General features: G+C 37.0%; 1 protein-coding gene across 3 annotated transcripts in view; it reads left to right on the forward strand.

Annotated features, from left to right (window-relative positions):
* The window catches only part of LOC122422296 (bifunctional heparan sulfate N-deacetylase/N-sulfotransferase 3), a 188,426-nt gene that overhangs the window by 63,121 nt on the left and 97,737 nt on the right, over positions 1 to 27,568 (forward strand). For all 3 annotated transcript variants that reach the window (XM_043438703.1, XM_043438704.1, XM_043438706.1), the window contains exons 3-4: positions 5,172 to 5,259; positions 15,421 to 15,575. In XM_043438703.1, coding sequence (XP_043294638.1) covers positions 5,172 to 5,259; positions 15,421 to 15,575 — 243 coding nt within the window. The remainder of the gene's footprint in view (positions 1 to 5,171; positions 5,260 to 15,420; positions 15,576 to 27,568) is intronic.

Raw genomic sequence — 27,568 nt, forward strand, 5'->3', positions numbered from 1 at the left:
TTGCTGCTGGAAGCAAGTAGTTTAAATTACTAAGGTTTAAAAATTATGTTTATTACAACACATAAAAACCTTTTCTGTATAATTGAATGAGTGAGATACAACTTACAGTTGCCTAAAAGTGCTGAGAACTAGCTTTTATTTTTATTTCTTTTTTGAAAAAGTACATTAGCATTTTGACTATTTGGGTATATAGCCATATGCTAAATAGAATATGTATAACAATTTCAAATGAATGTTCAATGAGAATGGTACTTGTTTTCTGTTTTCCTACTCATATGTCATTATTACCAATTTCAGTCCAATAAATTTTCTAGCAAACCATCTCTCATGTGTATGATTTAGAGGTTATATAATTATGCTCTGGACAGTTTAGGTATGATTAACAAATAATTCAAGATGACTGTGTTACTGTCTCCTCCTTGGTTTCCATAAAAACCATTGTCATTATTCTTTTACTACAGCACAAACAATAAAATACATGAACATTTTGTTGGAGAATAAAGGATTCACTAAGGGTTTCCCAGGTGGCTTAGTTGGTAAAGAATCTGCCTGCAATGCGGGAGATCTGGGTTCGATCCCTGGGTCAGGAAGATCCCCTGCAGGAGGGCATGGCAGCCCACTCCAGTCCCCTTGCCTGGAGAATCCCATGGACAGAGGAGCCTGGCGGGCTACAGTCCCTGGGGTCACAGAGTGTCAGACACGGCTGAGTGACTAACACACAAGGTCACTTGAAAGAAATGCACAGCACTGTAAAGCTGCTCTAATACAGCTACGTGGACCACATTCCTCTTTTGTTTAAAATCCTCAGTGCCAATAACGTGTGCGTGCTCAGTCATGTCTGACTGTGCGCAACTCCATGGACTGTAGCCCACCAGGTTCCTCTGTCCGTGAAATTTTCCAGGCAAGGATACTGGAGCAAACTGCCATTTCCTTCTCCAGGGAATCCTCCCGACCCAGGGATCCAACCCACATCTCCAGTGTCTCCTGCGTTGGCAGGCAGATTCTTTACCACTGAGCCATCTGAAGCCCCAGTGCTGATTAGACAACTCCAAAAGTGCCAAGGCTCAATTTAAAAATATCATTTAAAATTTTAGGCATATGCCTGACTTTATGCCAAGTGAACAACAGTAGGAAGTAGAAGATGGAATTTTGTGACAGGATGATAAGGAACTTTTAAGGTTGACAGAGGAAAGGATGAAAAATTCCACTCATAGGGCTAAAACTCCATTTCTGCGTGCTAGGAAAAGTATTAAGGTCATGTATCCATGTTCTCATTTGATCTTCATGCCAAACCCATGAATATCTCTGATGTTTGTGTGTATGTGTACATAGGTCAAGAGATACAGGAGCTTATATTGGTAATTAGCTGCCCAATTGTTTTTATTTACTTTAGCAGATCTAGCTACATTATACATATTTATATTATAATTAGTATTTGGTTGATTAAGAAAATAGTAACTCTAAAAATTCTGTGCTGAAATATACTTTTGCCTATTGCTGAAAAACCATATTAAACACTAAAATTTCTTTCCCAGCCTTAATTTGGTCACCAAATACTTTTGTTAACTATCAAAAGATAAAATAGGTCAAAATATAATTTAGAAAGCCCAGATAAGAAACAAAAAGCTAGCAGACAATTCCCCAAAGAATGTCACACATGTAATGAGTCCTAACATAAATCTCCATATAAAACTCTTTTGCAGTTATTTTAAAAAATTTTTGTCTTTTCTATTTGCTTTGATATGTTCATTCTGTTAAAGAAATTTGGAGAAAATCCAAAGATATATAAAATCTCCCATTTCACTCAGTTCTCAGACCCCTGTTTCTTTAAATTAGATTTTTTTTTTCTGCCTTCAACTAGATCTTTTAATGCCTGTAACTGCTTTTGGCTTTATAGAATGAAGCCTCAAAAAACTGTTAGTGGGGTAGCATAGAGATTCAAATATAATTCTCTTATAATGTTTATTGGATATTATGTCCCCTAGTAATACTTTTATTTGCTATTGTTTAGTTGCTAAGTCTGGTCCAACTCTTTTGTGATCCCATTGGCTGTAGCCCACCAGGTTCCTCTGTCAATAGGATTTCCCAGGCAAGAATACTGGAGTGGGTTACCATTTCCTTCTCCAGGGAATCTTCCCAACCCAGGACTGAACCCAAGTCTCCTGCATTGAGAGGCAGATTTTTTACCACTGAGCCACCAGGGAAGGCCAATACTTTTATAAGCATTTTCAGATTTGCTCAGAAATTGTTTTGCTTGGTAAGAGTAAGCAGAATTATTTTCTCCTGAGGAAATGGTTACTTCATTGCTATATAAATATGTATTGATACATAAAGCAGAATTTATATTAGACAAAAAAAGTAAACAATCTAAATGTACAACAGTAGTGTAAAATGGTTAAATAAATTATAATGTATGCATTTGATGTAATATTCAGCATCCATTAAAATCAATAGATTAAAAATTTTGGATTTGAATGGTTAATGTGATGAGAGAAAGCTTGTGATATACTGTTAAATGGAAAAGGCAAAATTCAAAACTGTATTTTTAATTATAATTGATACAGTTCTAATTTTTTCTCTAAGTCATATCCAACTCTTTGCAACCTTGTGGATAGTAGCCTTCCGGGCCACTCTGTCCATGAGATTTCCCAGGCAAGAATACTAGAATGGGTTGCGATTTCCTCCTCCAGGGGCTCTTCCTGATCCGGGGATTGAACCTGGTCTTCTGCACCCGCAGGTTGATTCTTTACCACTGAGCCACCAGGGAAGCTTATGAAATGTGTGTATGGGGCTGTGTGTGTGTGTGTGTGTGTGTGTGTATACACACCTATTTTATTGTGGTAAAAAAACAGAGAACACAAAGAAGACATACAGATAGCCAGCACACACAGGAAAAGATGTTAAGCATCACTAATCATCAGGGAAATGCAAACAAAACCACAGTGAGATATCACTTCAGAACAGCTCAGACAAGGACAAGAAATAACAAGTGCTGGAAAGGATGTGGATGAAAAAGAACTCCTGTATACTGTTGGTGGGGTTTACACTGGTGCAGCCACTATGTAAAACAGCATAAACCTTCCTCAAAAAATTAAAAATAGAACTACCATATCGTCCGGTAATTTCACTTCTGAGTATTTACCCAAAGAAAGCAAAATCACTAATTAAAAAACCCTATTTTCATTCTAGTATTATTTATAACAGCCAAGATATAGAAGCAAGCTAAGGTCCATCAATAGATGAATGGATAAAGATGTAGTGTATATATACAGTAGAATATTTGCTACTTAAAAAAAGAGTGAAATCTTGCCATGGGACATCATGGATGGGTCTAGAGGGTATTATGCTCAGAGAAAGATAAATACTGTATGATCTCACTTATATTTAGAATCTAAAAAACAAACAAAACAAAACAAAAACAGACTCGTAGATATGGAGAACAAATGGGTGGTTGCCAAAAAGACAAAGTGTGGGGGAATGAGTGAAATTAAGGTAATAGGTAAGTGAAATTAAGAGTACAAACTGCTGATTATAAAATAATTAAGTCATGGGGATGTAATTTACATACATATGCATAAGAAATATGGTCAGTAATACTGTAATGACTTTGTATGGACACAGATGGTTCCTAGACTTCAGGTTTGATCATTTCATAATGTATTTAAATGTCAAATTAATATTTTATATTCTTGAAGCTAACATAATATTGTTTGTCAGCTGTATTTCAAATAAAAAATAAGTAGATGAGAGGTATACAATAGATAGATAGATACAGTTATCAAAATAATATAATGCACATAATTACATTAACATGTAATATATTGCTGGTAATTATACAAACACCTAATATTTTATGCCACTTTTTAAAAAGTTTATCAGACATTCCTGCATATATTATATCTTCTACATTTCTCATCACAGTTCTATGAACTAGGTAATTGTCTCCACTTTAACAAATGATGGGTAAAGTTCAGATAGATTTGTATTATCTATCACTAACAATAACAACAACAAATTAGTAGTAGTAATTGTAGCAGCAGCAATAAGAGAGGAGTGGCAACTAGTAATTGTTGAACACATGCAGTTGTAAGAGGGTCTCTGAATAAAATGAATATCTGTTTATCCCCCCAAAAGATTCAGGTCATGAGCACAAGGGGGTGGGGCTTGCAGGTATCAGATACTAAGAAGAGAAAAGATTCTGTTGTGGGTCCAGCTGTACTATGGAAGTGTAGGAAAAGATTTAGTGTGGTAGAGTAAAAAGAGTACCTAACTTGGAATCAGGTGATCTATATCCTTAATCTAGGATATACCACTAATTTTATCTGTGAAAATAGGTAAATCATTTCTCCTGACTTTCTTCATGTATAATAGAAGTACTAACTAAGATCCTTTACAAGTCTACCATTTAGAGTTACTTTTTGCTTCCTTTAGGTGGGCACTGAACTACCATAGTCTGGGGAAGGGGAAGAGAAGGAATATAAGAATATGAATTTGAATATGAATGAGAATGAAAAGGAGAAAGAAAAGTCCACTAAATACTCATAGCATAATACTTTATATGATATAATAACTAAACCTCAAAATAGCTTTACCTGTCATTAGTACAAAGTTTGTTCATCTCTTTTCCAGTGAAAGGGCAAATTAGAAATTTACTTTACCATGATACCCATTTTTGAATAATAATCACTATCTTTGGGGAATCTAAGACTTACAGATTGAAAAGAATTGGATTTTGAAGACCAAAGATGTATCTGAAAAACAACTATCTGTTTCTTTCAATATATGTTTTTACATAAATTCACGTTAAAAGAATGTCTTTTTTTTTTTTGACAGTTGGTGAATTACATCCCCTAAAGGGTAAAATGAGATGTATTTTATGTATTAGATACTAGTTCCTTTGAACAAGAAGAATAAACTTTTCATTTAACTTCCTTTTTCTAACTGATACTTTTTGCTGATTTACTGCATCTAAAGAATAAATATATAAGTATGTAATTATGTAATCTCAGAACCATCTTGCTAGTTGTAAGGTGATAAAAAAAAAAAAAACTACTTTCCATCATTTAATTCTCTCATGCCTAAAGGAGTATTTTTACCTTTTGACTGCTAAAGGAAGATATCTTCTCAAAGCCATTCTCTACCTGATACATTTTTTTAATTATGTATTTCAGGCCCTGCTTGATACTCAGAATCTTTTGCGTGCACAAATCACAAATTTTACTTTCAACCTGGGATTTTCAGGGAAATTTTACCATACAGGTAAGATAGAGATTAACTATCCCCGTAGTTAGCCTCTCTGACCACTCTTTAAAACTGTGACCCCCTCCTCTTCACACCTTCTTGTGTCTCTCCACTACTTTACTTTCTTCATATCAATTTCATTTAACTTATTTTTCCACCTTTATAAAATGTTAATAGCTTAAAAGTTTATTCACCATGTTATTATTTAATGGCCTTTTCTCTACTGAACTATAATTTACATATATAAAACTGTGTAAGTAATAAGTATAGTGCTCAATGAATTTCACCAAGCGTACAGAGCTACGTACCCATATCAAGAAAGAGGTACTACCAGAATCCACACACCCTCTCCCTTACGCTGCTTTAGAGTCACTAGCTTCCCACCAAGAAAACCACTGTCCTGACTTCTAATATCATAAATTAGTTTGCCTGGCTTTAAGATCTGTATAAAAAGAATCATATAAGTGGACTCTTCTATATATAGCTTGTTTTGTCTAACATTTTGGTTTTGCAGACATTATTGTGTAGGGTTGTATTTCTTTCAGCTTTATTGTTCTGTAGTATTTCACTGTTTGAATTTACAGAATTTCTTTATTCCATTCTGTTCCAGTGTGAATGGCTGGGTTGTTTTCAGTGTTTGCCTTTCTTTTTTTTGAATAGTCATGTTAAGAACATTTTAAACACAACTATTGTTAAAAATAGTTGTCCTTCAGAGGACATATGTTTTTCTGTTGTTTATCAACCAGTAGAATTGCTGGTTATATGGTATACTTATGATCAGCTTTAGTAGAAAATGCCAAACAGTTTTTCAAAGTGGTGATATCAATTTATATTTCCAATACTATGTGAGTTTTCTTGTTATTTTATATTCCTCCAAATATTTAATATTATTAATATTTATCTTATTATTTTAGCCCTTCTGGTGGGCATGTAGTGATACCATATTATGGTTTGAATGTACATTTCACTGACAAGTAGTGAAACTGAGTTCCTTTCACATATTTATTGACCATTTGTATCTCTTCTGTTTTTGAAATATCTTACTGCTTTTATTGGGTTATCTGCCTTCACTTATTGATTTGTAGAAATTCTTTATGTATTCTTAATGACCTCTTTGTCAGTTATATGCATTGCAAATATTTTCTCCTGACGTGTGGTTTATCATTTTTACATTCCTACCGATACTTTTTGATGAACAAAATGTAGTCCAATTTATCTTTTTTTTCCTTTTTGTGCCTTTTTAAAGACATTTTTGCATGCCACAAGATCATGAAAATATGCCCCTACATTCTTAAAATGCATGCATCTGAGATCCATCTAGAATTGATTTTTGTGTATGTGTGAGATAAGGGTCAAGATACCTGCTTTTTGAGCTAGTGTGGTTTTCTAATTAATTTGAAAACACTTGTTCTGATTTCAGGGTGAGTGTTCTACTTCACAACAAAAAAATAGAAAGAAACCTTTTTTTTCTCATTAAAATGTCTAATTGGTACCAAGTATTGAAAAGACCATCCTTTTTTCACCACACCATGGTGTCATCATTGTAATAAACTAGATGACCATAGATGTGTGGACTCTGTTTTTGGACTTTCCTGCTCATTGGTTCTATTTGCGTCATCATGCTATCTTATTTACTATAACTAATTGGTTCAGTTCAGTCACTCAGTCATGTCCGACTCTTTGCAACCCCACAGACTGCAGCACTCCAGGCTTCTCTGTCCATCACCAACTCCGGGAGCTTGCTCAAATTCATGTCCATCGAATCGGTGATGCCATCCAACCATCTCATCCTCTGTCATCCCTTTCTCCTCGTGCCTGCAATCTTTCCCAGCATCAGGGTCTTTTCCAATGTGTTTGTTCTTTGTATCAGGTGGTCAAAGCATCAAAGTTGATACTAATATCTGCTATTTAAGTCTTCTAAGTTTGTTCATCGTCTTCCATCATTGCCTTGGCAATTCTTGGCCTTTTGCACTTTTATATAAATTTTAAAATTAGCTTACCATATCCACAAAGATCCTCACTAGAATTTTTATTTTATTGTTGCTGTTGTTGTCCAGTCACTAAGTCCTGTCCTACTCTTTGCAACCCCAGGGACTGTAGCACGCCAGGCTCTTCTGTCCTCGACTGTCTCCCAAAGATTGCTCAAATTCATGTCAAGTGAGTCAATGATACTGTCTGAACCATCTTATCCTCTGTTGCCCTCTTGTCCTTTTGCCTTCAATCTTCCCCAGCATCAGGGTCTTTTTCAGTGAGTCAGCTTTTCACATCAGGTGGCCAAAGTATTGTAGCTTCCACTTTAGCAACAGTTCTTCCAATGAATATTCAAGGTTGATTTCCTTAGTATTGACCAGTTTGATCTCCTTGCAGTCCAGGGGACTCTCAAGAGTCTTCTGTAGCACTGCAATTCAAAAGTATCAGTTCTTCGGCACTCAGCCTTCTTCTGGTCCAACTCTCACACCCCTACATGACTACTGGGAAAACTATAGCTTTGACTACACAGACCTTTGTTGACAAAATGATGTCTCTGCTTTTTAATATGCTGTTTATCAGCTTTCCTTCCAAGAAGCAAGCATCTTTTGATTTCATGGCTGCAGTCACTGTCCACAGTGATTTTGGAACCCAAGAAAGGAAACTCTCACTGCTTCTGCTATTTCCCCATCTCTTTGCCATGAGATGATGGAATCGGATGCCATGATATTGGTTTTTTAATGTGGAGTTTCAGCCCAGCTTTTTCACTCTCCTCTTTTACTTTCATCAACAGGCTTTTTAGTTCCTCTTCACTTTCTGCCATTAGAATGGTATCATTTGCATATCTGAGGTGGTTGATATTTCTCCTGGTAGTCTTGATTCCAACTTGTGATTCATCCACCCCAGCATTTCACATGAAGTACTCTGCATAGAACTTAAATAAGCAAAGTGACAATACACAGCTTTGTCACCCTGTAGAATTTTTATTTAAATTACATTAAATCTATTAATTAATTTGGGGAGAATTGTTGTACTAAACATTGAGTCTTCCTATGCTTGAACGTATTTGTGCTCAGTGTGTGCTCAGTCATGTCCGACTCTCTGCCACCCCAAGGACTGTAGCCTTGGGACAGGCTCCTCTGTCCATGGAATTTTCCAGGCAAGAATACTGGAGTGGGTTGCCAGTGCCTACTTCAAGGGATCTTTCTGACTCAGGGGTCAAACCCGAGTCTCTTGCGTCTCCTGCATTGGCAGGTGAATGAATTCTTTACCAATTGGGAAGCACTCACATTTAGTAGGTTCTCTTTAATTATACTTGACAAAACTTTATTAATTTTCTATTTATTCCTTGGTGGAGTTTTTTGATGCAATAGTTAATGGTGTCTTTTTTAAAGTTTTTTTCCCCATTTCTCTGTTAATAATATGTAAAAAAATTGATTTTATGTACTGATATTAATATTCAGCAGCCTTGCTACACTCACTTATTAATTCTATACTTTCAAGATTCTTTTGGATTTTCTACCTATTCAATCACACAATTTTTGGATGGTAAAAATTTTATTTCTCCCTTTATGAGCTTTATGAAATTTCTTTTCTTTTCCTTGCCTACTGCATTAGCTTGGATGTCCACTAAATATTAAATAAACATAGTGATAACAACACATGTCCTGTTCCTGACCTCAGGGGAAACCCTTAAGTAGTTCTATTCTTGTTCTTGAGGGGAATTCTTTCAATAGACAATTTCATAGAAAGTCTTTATTAGCTTAAGTAAGATCCCTTCTGTTCCTAGATTGCTAAATGTATGGATGTTGAATGTACTTTATTTGTAAATTATCTGTTGTCATTCCTCACTAAAATGATCACTCTACAAACACTTCATTGTTGTAATACCAGCAAGCAGAACAGTGCCTATTGAAAAAAAATGAGCTAATGAATAAAGGATTGGGTGAAAATAAAATTACCTTTCTTTTCACCATTAGTATTTATAAGGGACAAGGTCAGAGAATAAAATTTGACCATGTTGTGTTGTGAAAGAAAATCACTTAAACATTAAGAATAACTAAAAACTTCTTTCCCAAATATAATAGAAATACATGAAAACTAAATTTTCACTGAAATACATACACTTCATACATACATACATACATTGAAATACAATAGAAATACATGAAAACTAAATACACGGCAACTAAATTTTTTTGTCCAGTGCTGATACTAAAGAACGACTCTAGCCAATTGGTCCCCATGATTTCTGTTTCTGAGAGACTCACCTCTTTCCTTACTGGGGTTCTCCCAGACAGCTCACAGTCCTCTCTATCTAAGCCAAGGAGAGTAGAACACAAGAGGAAGCTTAGGAGAAAGCGTGAAAGAGTTTTGTATAAGATCTGAAAGCACCCACAAAACTTAGCTAGGGTTGTCTAAAACCAGTAAAATCAGTTTTCAATGGGAACAGATATGAAATTTAGTAATATGAATCCTTTGAAAATTGGATATTGTAAAGTTTAATTGAATTACATTGTCTTCCTTTCTAAATGAGTAACTCCTTTTTCTGTTAAAAATTCTGTTTTATTCAGTCTTGAAGGGAAGAAGAAAAATAGCACCATCATACTAGTAAGATTTTATCTTAGGAAAGAGTTTCATCTTATTTGGTTTACTTTTAGTTTTTGAAAGATTTGTGCATTTTATGAAAACTAAAGAGATGAAAGGATAAAAATTATAGTTCCCTTTTAATGAGCAACACCATATTCTAGGTACTTAACTAAGCACTTTTCTTGTAACTTTTCATTGAATTCTAGGAGTTAAAGAATGTGTTATCTTGTTTTCTAGATAACATAGAAACTTCAAGGGGCCCAAGGTTATATAGCTAGTTACATGTAAAAAAAAAAATACTCAACTTTTAGTCAGAGCCTAAGTCTTATGTATTAGGAAAAAAATGGATTTTTATCATTTAATTGGCAATCCTTGATTAAGGAAGCTGAATGGCAAAAGGTGCCTTTCCCTTATCTATAGGTTCTTTAGGTTGTATATTTTTTCAAATCACCAAGAACCAATCAGTTCAGTTCAGTCGTTCAGTCGTGTCCGACACTCTGCAACCCCATGGACTGCAGCACGCCAGGCCTCCCTTTCCATCACCAACTCCCAGAGTTTACTCAAACTCATGTCCATTGAGTCAGTGATGCCATCCAACCATCTTATCCTCTGTCATCCCCTTCTCCTCCCGCCTTCAGTCTTTCCCACCATCAGGGTCTTTTCAAACGAGTCAGTTCTTCACATCAAGTGGCCAAAGTATTGGAGTTTCAGCTTCAGCATCAGTCCTTCCAGTGAATATTCAGGACTGATTTCCTTTAGGATGAACTGGTTGGATCTCCTTGCAGTCTGAGGGACTCCCAAGAGTCTTCTCCAACACCACAGTTCAAAAGCATCAATTCTTCAGCCCTCAGCTTTCTTTATAGTCCAACTCTCACATCCATACATGACTACTGGAAAAACCATAGCTTTAACTAGATGGACCTTTGTTGGCAAAGTAATGTCTCTGCTTTTTAATAAGCTATTTAGGTTGGTCATAACTTTTCTTCCAAGAAGCAAGCGTCTTTTAATTTCATGGCTGCAGTCACCATCTGAAATAGCACTGCAGATGAGAACCAATAATGTTTGTACATTTTAATTATATCAGAAAATTAATTAACAATGTGAAGAGCAAAGTTATATAAATTAGTAAATGTTCATCTTATCTCTAAACTCCACATTTGATCTATGAATTATGGTTAAGGGTCCTGAATTTGGAGTTGTGTAATCTGGATTAGAATTAAGATTCTGAATTCAGGTTCTATCCCGTATTTCCATTGACTTGTGGCAAATTGCATCACCTCTACAAATATCAATTTCCTTATCTGTAAAATGGAGTTAGTGGCTTTGAGAGCATAGTTCTAGTGAGAATTAAATGAGACAATACTTGAAAAACAGTTAAGATAGTCTCAATCAATGATAGTTTTTAATGTAGTATCAGAGTAAGAAATATTACAGAAAAAATATTGAAGAGACACAAGTTACTTAAATAGATACATAATAAAATAATAATTTACATTAACTATAAGATTTCAGTGTAGTTTTGTAACAATTTAAGAAATGACACTTAAAATTGAGGAATTTGACTTGAGTTCTTCTCTCTCCAGTTCTGACAAAAGTTGGTAAAGTGGAGAAACAAAGGAGTGACAAGAAGCCAGGCTAATCAAACCATGAATAACTATGTTTCAGCTGTTTTTTATCATGACGTTTGAAGTATTAGGCAACAGATACTTATTCTCAATGTAATTAATTCTGATGTAAAATATCCGCAAAGTAGAAAGAAAGGAAATCAGATAAGGGAGAGCTGTAAAGAAAAAAGGAAGGGCCTACGCCTGCTATGAACTTACATAAGCCTATCAGAGGGGCCCTCTAGGGTGCTCAGGAAAGGACAACAAATGCCTGAGCAAATCTTTCCAGAGAATTCTGAAACCTGTTGCACTGTCCTCATATATAAACTTTGAGTAAAGGCCAACTAGAAAAATGAATAAAGAGCAGAGCAGAAGAAAGATAGGGAAAGGTAGGAACTATAGGAGACAGAGAATGGAGCTTAAAAGTAGTTGGAGGGGTGACTTTATTCATAAAGTAGGAAATCTCAGCTCACTTTTCCCAGAGGAGGTGGAAATCAGCAATGAACTGATTACTAGGAAACCCTAAGAGAAATCTACTTGTTTTCAGTATGCGAAAGTAAAACTGCAACAAGTAATTGACTTGTAATCTTAACTAATAGGGTGTTCTGAGGACATACAAAATGTTAAGCAAGAGAAGAGTATGTAAGTAGAGACATTTAACTGCAGGGAAACCAAAAGCATCATCCTTATGTCAGAAAAAAAAAAGAAAAACATATTTAAGCATCACCAGTCACACTTAGCAAATGTCTCTTTACCAGGGCCACCTTATTTATTACCTAAAAGGCAGCAGGGCACAAGACTTTGCCATGACTGGGGTCATCAGATTTCTATGCCCCTGACTGTATCTTCCTATTCTTTCTCATTCCTTTCTAGAAGGCTTCCCAGAGCTTAGAAGCCCCAAGAATGCCTGGTGTGGGTGACTCATTAATCAAGCAATTACTTAATATAATGGCTTGATCCGTTCTTAAATACAGTGTCCCCTCTGTCACATAACACTCTGGTGAGCTGCCGCCCCCCATATAGTACTGCAGTGAAAAAAAGAAAAAACTCTAGGAGACATGTAGAAGAAGCAAGAACAGGAGCAAGAAATACAGGAGGGAAGGACATGGGCATTTTAAATTACCCAGTATGTGCCTGGACTATGTAGACACTTTCTCACAAAAGAAATAAAATAGGTATTGCTGTCCATATTTTTGCCTACTTGCCCACAGCTCAAATGTGCTGGAACCTAGAAATAAACTAAAAAGCTTCTAACTCCAAAGGCTGTACTTGTTCAACTCTACTGACATGAGTAACGAAAGTAACATGAGTAGTATGCTAAAGAGAATAAAATAAGGGAACCAAAACAGATTCGATTTAAATATGCCCTTTACACAGAGAGCAAGAATTCCCTCACATCAGCAAAGTACTTAAGCGTATGAAGGTGAAATTGAAGACTGTCATTGAAAGATTATGTTATTACACCCATTCTATATCACTAATCCTGTTCCTCCTGCATACATCAGAACAACCATGCAGCCTCATATTACATCTTTATCTTTGGTCTCTTTCATTGCCCAATAAATCATAAGATCTAACTGCTCCTATTCCTGCCAGTACGCTCTACCTTCATTCTTTCAGAAAATTATATCATAGAGGGGTGGTAACAAGCAGTAGGCTTGGTTGGCTGTGCAGGCAGAACAGTCTGTCCACCCTTGTTAGACTCTAGAGACCCATCACAACCAGTCACATAAGAACTGCTATTGAAAATAGGCGGACGTTTTTCTCCATGCAGAAGGGACAACATTTAAAGAATCTACTGTTCTAGGACCTTATGGAATTGAGTCTCATCGCTGAAATTAAAGTGTGACTGCATAATTTTGTGATGATTAACATCATCTTAGGCGATGCCAGGACAGACACCTTACACTGCTCTCATTTCTGCTTTCATAAAGAAACTCTGCCTGGAGAAGTATAAAAAGAGACTCCTACTCCTGCATATATATTAGAGAACTGTTTCATTTCCCACACTCAACTAAACTGCAGACCAGAGAAAATGAAGGAAATAAAATAAGCCCAAATATGAAATTCAGAAGAACAACAAAGCTGACTCTCAAGGAAACAGAGCTTTCTTGATGAAAAGTTTGCTTCCAAGAACTTGAAAGACAGGACAAGCATGACGAACATGAGTTCCACCAAGGAGCACCGTGATTCTTGGGTTATTTTACGATGAGTTCATTTCTCAGCTTATTTCCATTACCATCTTTTTTTCTTTCCTTCAGTTTTCTCTAGTCTTTTCAATAACAGTTCCCACATTTCCCCTTTTCTCCTTTTTATGCATTAGTATAAAAGGCAGAGGAGACAGAGATCAAATTGCCAACATCCGCTGGATCATCAAAAAAGCAAGAGAGTTCCAGAAAAACATCTATTTCTGCTTTTTTACTATGCCAAAGCCTTTGACTGTGTGGATCACAATAAACTGTGGAAAATTCTGAAAGAGATGGGAATACCAGAGTACCTGACCTGCCTCCTAAGAAACCTGTATGCAGATCAGGAAGCAACAGTTAGAACTGGACATGGAACAACAGACTGATTCCAAATAGGAAAAGGAGTACATCAAGGCTGTATATTGTTACCCTGCTTATTTAACTTATATGCAGAGTACATCATGAGAAACGCTGGGCTGGAGGAAGCACAAGCTGGAATCTAGATTGCCAGGAGAAATAGAAATAATCTCAGATATGCAGATGACACCATCCTTATGGCAGAAAGGGAAGAAGAACTAAAGAACCTCTTGAACCTCTTGATGAAAGTGGAAGAGGAGAATGAAAAAGTTGGCTTAAAGCTCAACATTCAGAAAACTAAGATTGTGGCATCTGGTCCCATCACTTCATGGCAAATAGATGGGAAAACAGTGAAAACAGTGTCAAACTTTATTTTGGGGGGCTCCAAAATCACTGCAGATGTGATTGCAGCCATGAAATTAAAAGACGCTTACTCCTTGGAGGGAAAGTTATGACCAACCTAGATAGCATATTAAAAAGCAGAGACATTACTTTGCCAACAAAGGTCCGTCTAGTCAAGGCTATGGTCTTTCCAGTGGTCATGTATGGATGTGAGAGCTGGACTATAAAGAAAGCTGAGTGCAGAAGAATTGATCCTTTTGAGCTGTGGTGTTGGAGAAGACTCCTGAGAGTCCCTTGGACTGCAAGGAGATCCAACCAGTCCATCCTAAAGGAGATCAGTCCTGGGTGTTCATTGGAAGGACTGATGCTGAAGCTGAAACTCCAATATTTTGGCCACCTAATGTGAAGACCTGACTCATTGGAAAAGACCCTGATGCTGGGAAAGATTGAGGGCAGGAGGAGAAGGGGATGACAGAGGATGAGGTGGTTGGATGGCATCACCGACTCAATGGACATGGGTTTGAGTAAACTCGGGGAGTTGGTGATGGACAGGGAGGCCTGGCATGCTGCAGTTCACGGGTCACAAAGTGTCAGACAGAGCTGAGTGACTGAGCTGAACTTATTCGCAAATGTAAGGAGTAACCCAGATAAATTATGGAATTATTTTGTTGGCACTGTTGTGTTACAAACCCTGTCAGAGTGATCTAAATACTATTAGAGCTCCACAACACATTTCCCCCTCATATTCCCTGGGTTGCATTCCCTGCTTATCCCCCATTTCTCTCCAAACCTAAACAATACAAAGATCCTAAAAGTTAAAAATTCTAAAGTCCTTTGGAATGATTGTGTATTTCCTTCTTGCACCGACTTTATATGCATGTCTCATGTTTTAAAACTTTAAAAAAGAGTTGTATCACAGTCTCTGGTTGTTTCCCAAGCAACAGATTTTCCTGTGTTACAATTCATGTTCAAAGTTTTACATGTATGTAAGATAGTATAAATGGTATCTTCTAAATGCATATATTGGATTACATAATTGGATGGATAGATGGACAGATATACATACAGATAAAGAGGCAATCAGTGTAGCTGAAATTAATTGAATAACCTTTTCCTTCTTCCCTACCCCCCAGGAACTGAAGAGGAAGATGAAGGGGATGACCGTCTTTTGGGGTCTGTTGATGAGTTCTGGTGGTTTCCACATATGTGGAGCCATATGCAGCCCCACCTCTTCCATAATGAGTCATCTTTGGTGGAACAGATGATTCTTAACAAAAAGTTTGCCTTAGTAAGTAACTCACTTTGAACTAAAGTGCACAGCCTACTGAAGTGACTGGCTTTTTATATTGAGAACATCTTAGAGTTTTGGGGCATACCGGCACTCCTTAAGCAGGCATGTCTATGTGATAGTTGGAAACCCTTGGTATTGCAGCCTTTCAGTATGTGACTTTTGAATTTGTATTGGATGGTCATCACTATGCTTAATGCTCTGAGGGGTCTAATTTAAAAGGAAATTTTCCAGACACTCACAGGACTCAGCTACATGACATGGTCAGAGCTCATAAAATATGATTCACATCCAGAAAGAGCTTTCTGCTACACTGAGAAGACAAAATACACACATAAAACAAATCTCCACTTAGAAAACAAACATACAGTTACCAAAGGAGATGGGGGAGGGATAAAAAAGGAATTGGGGATTAGCAGATACAAACTAGTACAGATAAAATCGATAAACAATGAGGTCTTACTGTATACCACAGGAAACTACATTTGATATCCTGTAATAAACCATAATAGAAAAGAATATGAAATATATATATATATACACATACATACATATAGATATTTAATTGAATCATTTTCCTGCAAACAGAAGCTAGCACAATATTGTAAATCAACTATAGTTCAATTTAGAAAAATAGTCTTCAGTAAAATGAGATATTCCTGGACCTGGTGCCAAACTGTATAGACATAAAATCCACCATTCAGAGGAGTAAGTGTCATTGAGAGTACTCAGGGAAATGTTGTGTAAATAGGATTTTAGGTACATTCTGAAATAAGAATAAGATTTAAGTGTCAGGGAGAATTTGGAGTTAAATGAGGCTGAGGGAAACACCAGGTAGGAGGTGTTTGCTGGCAGGAGGTAATGAAATCTTAATCTGGAAAGGCAAGAGGAATGGGAAGAAAACCATTTCAAAGACATCACATACATATAACACAGGGAAGGAACATTCATTTGACTGAGCAAGATACACTGTTTTATAATCAAGAGGATTCTGATTCTGGACAGGAAAATTTACAGTTAAAGTTCAGCACATGGGAAAATGTGCTTGTGATGAGTGGAGATGGTATGGAGTGGTTAACAAGCCAATACGGCATGTTTGGGGTGGGAGGGTGTTCACTTTTGTATTATTCTTATGAGCACACAAACACGTGGAGAGAGTCCAGACAGGTAGCTCTTTACTGTACCAGCATTCTCCTTCCTGGGCAGAGAGTACACTGGGGCAAGAACTATGCTCTATCACAGTTCCTAGTTCATAAACATACTCAGTGAATATTTGAAGTATGAACAATTAAAGCAGCAGAAATTACCTCTCAAAAAAGCAAGTGAAGTGTAATTTATCTTTATTTATTACAGCATTTTTCTTATTTGCAAACCCCAAAATTTATATTACAGTGTTCACAGATTATGTTAATAAACCTAAAACCATCAGATCATGTTTCTAGGTTCAGTTCAGTCGCTCAGTCATATCCAACTCTTTGCAATCCCGTGGGCTGCAGCACGCCAGGCTTCCCTGTCCATCACCAATTCCTGGAGCTTGCTCAAACCCATGTCCTTTGAGTCGGTGATGCCATCCAACCATCTCATCCTCTGTTGTCCTCTTCTCCTCCGGCCTTCAATCTTTCCCAGCATCAGGGTCTTTTCCAATGAGTCAGTTTTTCGCATCAAGTGGTCAAAGTATTGGAGATTCAGCTTCAGCATCAGTCCTTCCAATGAATATTCAGGACTGATTTCCCCCCGGGATGGACTGGTTGGATCTCCTTGCAGTCCAAGGGACTCACAAGAGTCTTCCCTGACACCACAGTTCAAAAGCATCAATTCTTCAGCACTCAGCTTTCTTTATGGTCCAACTGTAACACATATACATGACTACTGGAAAAACCATAGCTTTGACTAGGCGGACCTTTTTTAGCAAAGTAACAAAGGTCTGCTTTTTAATATGCTATCTAGGTTGGTCATAGCTTTTCTTCCAAGGAGCAAATGTCTTTTAATTTCATAGCTGCAGTCACCATCTGCAGTGATTTTGGAGCCCAAAAAAATAAAGTCCGTCCCTGTTTCTACTGTTTCCCCATCTATTTGCCATGAAGTGATGGGACCAGATGCCATGATCTTAGTTTTCTGAATGTTGAGTTTTAAGCCAACTTTTTCACTCTCCTCTTTCACTTTCATCAAGAGGCTCTTTAGGTCTTCTTCCCTTTCTGCCATAAGGATGGTGTCATCTGCATATCTGAGGTTATTGATATTTTTCCTGTCAATCTTGATTCCAGCTTGTGTTTCATGCAGTCCAGCATTTCACATGATGTACTCTGCATGTAAGTTAAATAAGCAGGGTGACAATATACAACCTTGACACACTCCTTTCCCTATTTGGAACCAGTCTGTTGTTCCATGTCCCATTCTAAGTGTTGCTTCTTGAGCACGATACAGATTTCTCAGGAGGCAGATCAGGTGGTCTGTTATTTCCATCTCTTTAAGAATTTTCCACAGTTTGTCGTGATCCACACAGCCAAAGGCCTTGGTGTAGTGTTGTTCACATACTGTATTTCTAGGTAAATCTTACTAATTGTAGGCTAAGGCTAGTGTGCAAAAGAATTAAAATACATTACACTAGTTAATTTGCATATGATTTGGGAAATACTAAAATATAACCACTCCCTTAACAGACCAAAATTTTTTTTCTATAGATTTGAAGTCTTGATTCCAAAACTAGGGGCTTCCCAGGTGGCTCAGTGGTAAAAGAATCTACCTGCTAATGCAGGAGATGCAGGAGATGCAGGAGATGCTGGTTCGATCCCAGTGTTGGAAAGAGTTCCTGGAGGAACAAATGGTAACCCACTTCAGTATTCTTGCTGGAGAATCCCATGGATAAAGGAGCCTGGTGGGTGACAGTCCATAGCGTTGCAAAGAGTTGGATGCAACTGAACATGCACCAAAACAAGAAATGACTAATTTGAAGTATAATCTCAGTTTTGAGGTTTCCTGCATCTTTGCCTTTTCCAGTGTTAGTCTCTAAACCCTGAAACTATATGGAACTCTGTGGAAACAAGACCACATGTTATATCTCCCTTGGCTGGCCCCCCAGTTATGTAACTATTAGTTTCTCTGGTTAATTAGAATTTAAGAAAGTGCTGATGGCCACTTGCCCAATTAACATGAAATGTATTTTACATAAACTTCTAAAGTCCCAAGAGGTTTGAATAGTTGACTCACATAGTATGTTACTCAAATCTGTACAACAAAAGTTTAGAATTAATGAAACAGACTGCTTTTTCCACAAGAATATAGAAGACCAAATATTTATAGGTAGCATCAGGAGCCCATATTTATCTTTTAACTTCAATCTTCTCCCCAAGATAGACAAATGGCTTCAAGGGCACCTTTTTCAGACATTGATATTTTGTCAAGAAAACACAAATAGTTCCCTACATGCTAGTATTTTGAATATGTTGACAGTATTTGCAAACTCCTATGAGATGGAGAGCCACCATCTTTCCCAAAAAACATATATATAATTAGGACTAGTAAACAGCACGTAGAAGTGGATAAATATTGCCACAGTTTGTAATAGCACTAAAATCCCCTCAATGTAGCAAACAGTAATTCTGTCATCTTCAGAAATCTAAGACTGCTGATATTAGCAAAGTTAATCAGCAAGAGAGGATATTGAGAAGAAAATTATTTTGTAGTTTATTTTTAAATCTGTGGAGAAAGGAAGGAATTTGTAAACAAGGAAAATACATACATAAAATAAAAGAAAGTACTAATAAAAGATAAACTAAGAAGTGATAGAGAAGATTTCTAGGTATGTTGTTATTGTTGTTTTGGTAGCGTTCAAAAAACATTTTAGCAAGGCATATTTGATGACATTCACTGTTATATTCCCCTGAAAATAGAACATTATCTGGAATAATAGTATTCTGTTATGACTTGGATGAATGAATCAACATATGCCAATATTATTCCATTCAGTTCAGTTCAATCGCTCAATCGTGTCAGACTCTTTGCGTCCCCATGGACTGCAGCACGCCAGGACTCCCTGTCCATCACCAACTCCCCGAGTTTACTCAAACCCATGCCCATCAAGTCAGTGATGCCATCCAACCATCATCCTCTGTCGTCCCCTTCTCCTCCTGCCCCCAATCCCTCCCAGCATCACAGTCTTTTCCAATGAGTCAACTCTTCGCATGAGGTGGTCAAAGTACTGGAGTTTCAGCTTCAGCATCAGTCCTTCCAACGAACACCCAGGACTGATCTCTTTTAGGATGGACTGGTTGGATCTCCTTGCAGTCCAAGGGACTCACAAGAGTCTTCTCCAACACCACAGTTCAAAAGCATCAATTTTTCAGCGCTCAGCTTTCTTTATAGTCCAACTCTCACATACATACCTTACTACTGGAAAAACCATAGCCTTGACTAGATGGACCTTTGTTAGCAAAATAATATCTCTACTTTTTAATATGCTATCTAGGTTGGTCATAGCTTTTCTTCCAAGGAGCAAATGTCTTTTAATTTCATAGCTGCAGTCACCATCTGCAGTGATTTTGGAGCCCCAAAAATAAAGTCTGTCCCTGTTTTTACTGTTTCCCCATCTATTTGCCATGAAGTGATGGGACCAGATGCCATGATCTTAGTTTTCTAAATGTTGAGTTTTAAGCCAACTTTTTCACTCTCCTCTTTAACTTTCATCAAGAGGCTCTTTAGTTCTTCTTCCCTTTCTGCCATAACGGTGGTATCATCTGCATATCTGAGGTTATTTCTATTTCTCCTGGCAATCTAGATTCCAGCTTGTGCATCATCCAGCCCAGCATTTCTCATATGTACTCTGCATATAAGTTAAATAAGCAGGGTGACAATATATAGCCTTGATGTACTCCTTTCCCTATTTGGAACCAGTCTGTTGTTCCATGTCCAGTTCTAACTGTTGCTTCTTGACCTACATACAGATTTCTCAGGAGGCAGGTCAGGTGTTGTGGTATTCCCATCTCTTTAAGAATTTTCCAGTTTGCTGTGATCCACACAGTCAAAGGCTTTCGCATAGTCAATAAAGCAGAAGTAGATGTTTTCCTGGAACTCTCTTGCTTTTTTCCACGATCCAATGGATGCTGGCAATTTGATCTCTGGTTGCTCTGCTTTTTCTAAATCCAGCTTGAACATCTGGACATTCACGGTTTACACACTGTTGAAGCCTGGCTTGGAAAATTTTAAGCATTACATTGCTAGCTTGTGAGATGAATACAATTGTGTGGTAGTTTGAGCATTCTTTGGCATTTCCTTTCTTTGGGAGTGAAATGAATACTGATCTTTTCCAGTCCTGTGGCCACTGCTGAGTTATCCAAATTTGCTGGCATATTGAGTGCAGCACTTTCACAGCATTATTTTTTAGGATTTGAAATAACTCAACTGGAGTTCTATCACCTCCACATGCTTTGTTCATAGTGATGCTTCCTGAGGCCTACTTGACTTCACATTCCAGGATGTCTGACTCTAGGTGAGTGATCACACCATCGTGATTATCTGGGTCATAAAGATCTTTTTTGTATAGTTCTTCTGTGTATTCTTGCCACCTTTTCTTAATATATTCTGCTTCTGTTAGGTCCCTACCATTTCTGTCCTTTATTGAGCCCGTCTTTGCATGAAATATCCCCTTGGTATCTCTAATTTTCTTGAAGAGATTTCTAGTCTTTCCCATTCTATTGTTTTCCTCTATTTCTTTGCATTGATCACTGAGGAAGGCTTTCTTATCTCTCCTTGCTATTCTTTGGAACTCTGCATTCAAATGGGTATATCTTTCCTTTCTCCTTTGCTTTTCTCTTCTCTTCTTTTCACAGCTATTTGTAAGGCCTCTTCAGACAACCATTTTGCCTTTTTGCATTTCTTTTTCTTGGGGATGGTCTTGATCCCTGTCTTGTGTACAATGTCACGAACTTCCATCCATAGGTTTTCAGGCACTCTGTCTATCAGATCTAATCCCTTGAATCTATTTGTCACTTCCACTGTATAACCATAAGGAATTTGATTTAGGTCATACCTGAATGGTCTAGTGGTTTTCCCTACTTTCTTCAATTTAAGTCTGAATTTGGCAATAAGGAGTCCATGATCTGAGCCACAGTCAGCTCCTGGTCTTGTTTTTGCTGACTGTATAGACCTTCTCTACCTTTGGCTGCAAGAATATATATGCCAATATTATGGTTATAGTTAAATGTAAATACTTGAAAGTACGTATAGTAAGAACAGACATGGACAGGAGTCATACATATTTTTTGGAATTCTCAACTTGAAATGATCATGAATTGAAAGAATAATTCAAATTTGAAATTGGTCATTCTTAACCTCACATGTTAAACAGAGGACATTTCTTAAAAATGCCATTCCTAGTTTCAGGTTGACAACTCAAATTATGATCTTGAGTCAGCAGAGAACATTCATAAAAGTTTAATAAAATACAGAACCAATTGGCTTTTTTGTCAGGAGAAGACACACATAACAAGAGACTGGATCCAGGCTCAGTCCCTCCTGGGTCATAACAACGTGAAAGAGAAGAGCAGCTTTTGGGAGCAGTGATTAGTATATCACCCAGCAGAGAACAGCTGTTGTTTTCATTATCATTATACTCAGTATCGTCAAACTGCCATCTTCAGTTGTTGCCTAGGTTTCTGTGCTTAGAGTGACAGGTAAGAGGGACAAAGATCCTCAAGTTTAAAAGCTTATTTTATATTGGGAAGACACTGGTTCATGTGAATTCTACATTTTCTAGTATGTGTTCTCTAATGCCCACTAAAGTATTAGTCACAAAGCTGCTTTGCTGTTAAATTTAAAGATGCAATAAGAAAAGTTCAAGGGTTTTATTTATTTTTCATATATTCTATATTATTTCCTTAAATTCTTCCAGCAACTCTGAACTGTAGGTATACTTATTCTCACACCATGAAGAAGAAAACTGAGAAGTCAGAGAAATGCCAGTGACCCACTCATGGTGACAAAGCTCACTAGTGGTAGAATTTAAAACCAGAAATCCTCTTTTATTTTTAAACTGCATAAATTGTGATTCCAAGCTTCCTCACTAGCCTCCTAAACCAACTCACAGTTATAAGTCTAGATTTCTCTTTTGCCTGGTAACCCAAGGGGATATCTGGGAATTCTGCTAACATCAGGGAAATTGAGGACTAGAGGTGAAATTCATAGGACAACATTTCCCTTAGGTTCCCAAATGCTCCTTGAGATAGGCAGAGTTTATAACATGTTGGGAAGGAAGACAAACAACTGAATCAGGGGAACTTTCCACATGTCTAAACGGCATTGGTTGTATGTGCTCAGTCGTGTCCAACTCTTTGCGACACCATGGACTGTAGCCCGCCAGGCTCCTCTGTCCATGGAATTTTCCAGGCAAGAATACTGGAGTGGGTTGCCATTCCCTACTCCAGGGGATCTTCCCAACCTAGGTATCAAACCCACATCCCTTTCCTCTCCTGTACTGGCAGGCTGATTCTTTATCAGCTACACCACCTTGGAAGCCCCATCATGTATAGATGCAGAGTCTACTTTATTTATTTATTTTTTTAGTTCAAGGGCACTTATTTTGTTTTTCCCAGTGGTACTTTCTTAAAATTTATTTATTTTTAATTGAAGGATCATTGCTTTACAGTATTGTGTTGGTTTCTACCAAACATCAACATGAATCAGCCATAAGTTTACCCATGTCCCTTCCCACTTCAACATCCCTTCCACCTTCCTCCTATCCTACCCCTCTAGGTTGATACCAAGCCCCAGTTTGAGTTCCCTGAGTCCTCTGGCAAATTCCCATTAGCTGTCTGTTTTACACATGGTAATATATTTCCATGTTACTCTCTGCATACACCCCAGCCTCTCCTTCCTCCCCCCAGCCATGTCCGTAAGTCTGCGCTCTATGTCTGTGTCCCCACCGCTGCCAGATACAGAGTCTACTTTAATTCAGAGAAACTGTTCCAGAGGAAATTCTGCCTTGATTCTCCACTCACTAGATGGAATAAGCAGCGTTGTGCTAATATTGCATTTGTAAATTGGGTCACATTCTGCTTTTTTCCACCAGCTTGGAAGCTCTAAATTTAAAAAGGAGCATGAGTGTTTCACAGTGAAGGAACTGAAAGCACATACAAAGAAGCAACTGGGTGTTCAAACAAGACTAGACATCATGGATAAAATTTAATATTCACAGGAGTTAGTTACAGGACATTTAAATTCTTTCCCAACTAAGAGAATCTGAGACTATGATGTAAGACTCTTTGATTGGATCCTCTCTGTCACCATCTATAGCCAAAGACTCGCTATTTTCACTGAGTTTTAGCAAACACATCTTATCTATTAATCCTTCTGCACAATATAGACACTTCTGTCTCACAAGGGAATTTGATGTCCATTTTAATTTAGCTTTGAAAGCTCTGTCTAATTGCTTACTATGGAAGGTCAACCAAATCCTCTAAGCAAACTTGTATTTGATGATTACAGCCATCAGGAAATACAGCTTTAGAGATTGATTAGAAAATATTTTTAGTTATCAAATATGGGATAATTCAGGTACTAAGATGAAATTTCAACAGGGGATTTTTTTGAAAGATACCATTTCTGAGGCAAAAATTGTAACATTAATTATTGACCTATAACACAGTGGAAATATCTTATACAGCTTTTTAAATTGGATAAAATTCCATTAGAATAATAAAATAACTTACTGCATTTAAACATCAAAAGAATCATCAGTATATATACTCTCAACTGGAAACTTGGATTTAAATTTTAGTGAATTATGGTAGTTTAGTTTTTAGAGATAAAATAGTCAGTAGAAATTTTTATTGTAGAACTCGTTACCAATATCAGTGATACCTAGCACTGTTATAGACAATACTTTTAAAATTTGTAGTTGTAAAACAATGTTCTGGATCCTGAAAACAAAATCTTGGCCAGGATTGTACATTTTGATTGCATTATTATTATTCTTTCACATAGTGTCCTTCCCCCGCCCCCCATTTTCCAAGTTCAGCAGAACCTGCTAATTTATGTTATCTGAAATGTCTAGTGTCAATTATGCAACTTCTTAGGCTAGTGAGCACATTAACTTTTCTAATGTGGAAATAAAGATTACAGTATCAAAATGTAATTTAAAATATATTGAAAGACTTGCCCGCTTAAGGAATATATAATAATCTTTTAATTAGTTTGCTTGCCAGCTAGAGAATGAATGAATTTTATCATTTTCACTTCAGTGAAGCACTTTATAAAAAAAGGACATTAGGTTGTCATTTTATTGATATTGAAAACAAAGTGTAATTCTGATTATCCTAATAGAAACAGAGTTTAAATCAGAATTCACAAAGTCAACTCTGAGCTGGTAGATTGCTTCTGGACCAAAGGAAGCAGCACAGTTTAAGAAAGCCAATAGCCATTATTCAATGCAGGATGACCAAGATGGTGAAATAAATAATTTATTTCACGAAAAGAATGGCTGAAAGAACTTGGAGAGGGCAAGACAAAGAAGAGGAGAGCAAGGGATATATTATCAGGGTTAATATTCACATTGAAAGTACTGGTATGGCCATGTCAGTTATTACAATATTGAAAATGTCAATACCCCCAGGACCACCTTAGACCCTCCCCAGGCATGTTCCAAGCCTCCCAGCTACTCAGCAACCAAGAGGGCCTGGTTCACAGTCTCCAACATCCAGCTTCAGTTCTGCAGCTGGCAGCAGGTCTGACCAATCAGTGGATGGCATGTTGACTGGTAAATATTTTGAGTGTTAACCCTGAATATGATCAATCCATCAATGAAAGTAAAATCTATATAACTGCTAACTTTGTGTCTATTTTCACCTTTTTGTACTTCCCCCTTCAAGTTCCCAGTTATTCAGTAGTTTCTATGAGTTTTCTTTTGTACTATTCCTGCTCCATCTCAAAACTTCCCATCTCCACTCCACTTCCAAATGTTTTATCCCTCGCCTGGATCCCTGCAGCAGCATCTAAACTAGTCTCCCCAATTCCCCATTCTTTTTCTTTAATTTATGCTCAGATAGGGAAAGCTGTGCAACTTGAAATTCTATTGTTCTGTTTTCCCTGCATGAAACAGAACCTTGCATTTCAGTGAGAAAGGTTCTTGACTCTCCAGAGGAAATGTAAGAAGAGAACATTTTGAGCTCCAGATAGCTACCAGACACTGAACTCAGTGCTTTCCACGTATCCTCCATTCATCCAGGCAGACACCTGTGAACCTAGTTATTCCCATATTTAAAATGCAAAAAGTGAGGCTCAGAGAGCTTATGTAATTTTCTTAAAATCACACAGCCAGTGAAAACTGGGGAAAGGATTTGATCTCAGCCGGCTCAAGATCCAAAGCCCACATAAGCAGCATGGTTTGTGTAACTGAAAGTTGCCCCTGCCATTGATATTGTTATTGATTGCTATTACAAAAACCTCATGACTGGAATGTTACTATTTCTCTGAAGAGTTATATTTAATTTAAACAAATTCAGCATATTAAAATCTGGATTTTTACAATGTTTTTCTTTTAAGTGCTGTTTATATGATTTATGCAATTTCTCGTGTTTGTGTAGCCATCACACAAGTATTAACTGTCCTGATGTTTATTATAAATACCAGACAGTATGCAGTAGGTATAAAAAAGATCAGTATCAACTGTTCTACTCTGTCAGTATTATTACTTCAGTTAAAGTTAATACCATGAAGTCTTAAAGATTCCTAGTCTATTCAACTTTATGTATTTTCAAAAAGATTAAATGTGTTTGCAAATACTTGGGGAATTTAAGCCTGTCTCTGAATTGTTTATAGCATTATTACTTCTCAAGGACCCCGAAGGTCCATAGTAAACTCATAACTTCAAACTCTGAGAAAGCTGGATTAAACTAAACCCTCCAATTCCTTCACTGTGTCTCTAGATAATTTTATTTTCAGTTATTTTGCTACAACATAAAAAAGCAAAGCCTCATATATTCTTTTTTTCTTATATTTCTATAAACCCCTTCATGTGTTTACTTGAAGAAATCTTAGCAATTCAAAAAAAAAAATTAACCTGGCCTGTGTAAAGTACAAGTGTTTACATCATTCTGTTGAGTATTCTTACAAAACTGTACCCTTTAGTGGTATATTTACTTGTGAGTCACTCCACAAAGATATGATGACACTTCAGAAATTCTGAAGGGAACTCTGAGAGAGGAAAACAGTATGCTCTGTTAAATGGAAACTTACTTGAAATAAATTACATAATTATTAGGGGAGACTAGAAGAAAATCAATCACTCCCCAAAATAATTCTTTCTTAGAGGTTACAAATGAAAATGAATCTAAGTATGTATACCTTCTTTCTTTATTGGTACTAAATTATTAGCTTAACTTTTGCTTCTGTGATTTCTTTTTTTTTCTTCCAGTTTTATTGAGATACAACTGATACACATTCAATATTGTTTAAGTTTAAGGAGTGCAGCATGATTTGATTTATATACATCACGAAATGATTCCCACAGTAAGCTTAGGGAACATCCCTCATCTCATATAGATATAAAATCAAAGAAATATTGATAGAAAAGATATTTCCTTATGATTAGAACTCCTAGGATTTATTGTCTTAACAACTTTTATGTTTATCATGTCATATATTATGTCCCTGGTACTTATTTATAACTGAAAGTTTGTACCTTTTGACTGACTTCATCCAATTCCCACTCCCCCACCCCCCCACATCTGATAAGTACAAATCTGATCTCTTTTTCTATGAGTTTGTTTTTTGAAGTATCGTTCAATTCAGTTCAGTTCAGTCGCTCAGTCGTGTCTGACTCTTTGTGACCCCATGAATCGCAGCACGCCAGGCCTCCCTGTCCATCACCAACTCCCAGAGCTTACTCAAACTCATGTCCATCAAGTCAGTGATGCCATCCAACCATCTCATCCTCTGTCGTCCCCTTCTCCTCCCGCCTTCAATCATTCCCAGCATCTGGGTCTTTTCCAATGAGTCAGTTC

Source organism: Cervus canadensis, chromosome 19, assembly GCF_019320065.1.
Source record: "Cervus canadensis isolate Bull #8, Minnesota chromosome 19, ASM1932006v1, whole genome shotgun sequence".
NCBI classification, from domain to species: domain Eukaryota; kingdom Metazoa; phylum Chordata; class Mammalia; order Artiodactyla; family Cervidae; genus Cervus; species Cervus canadensis.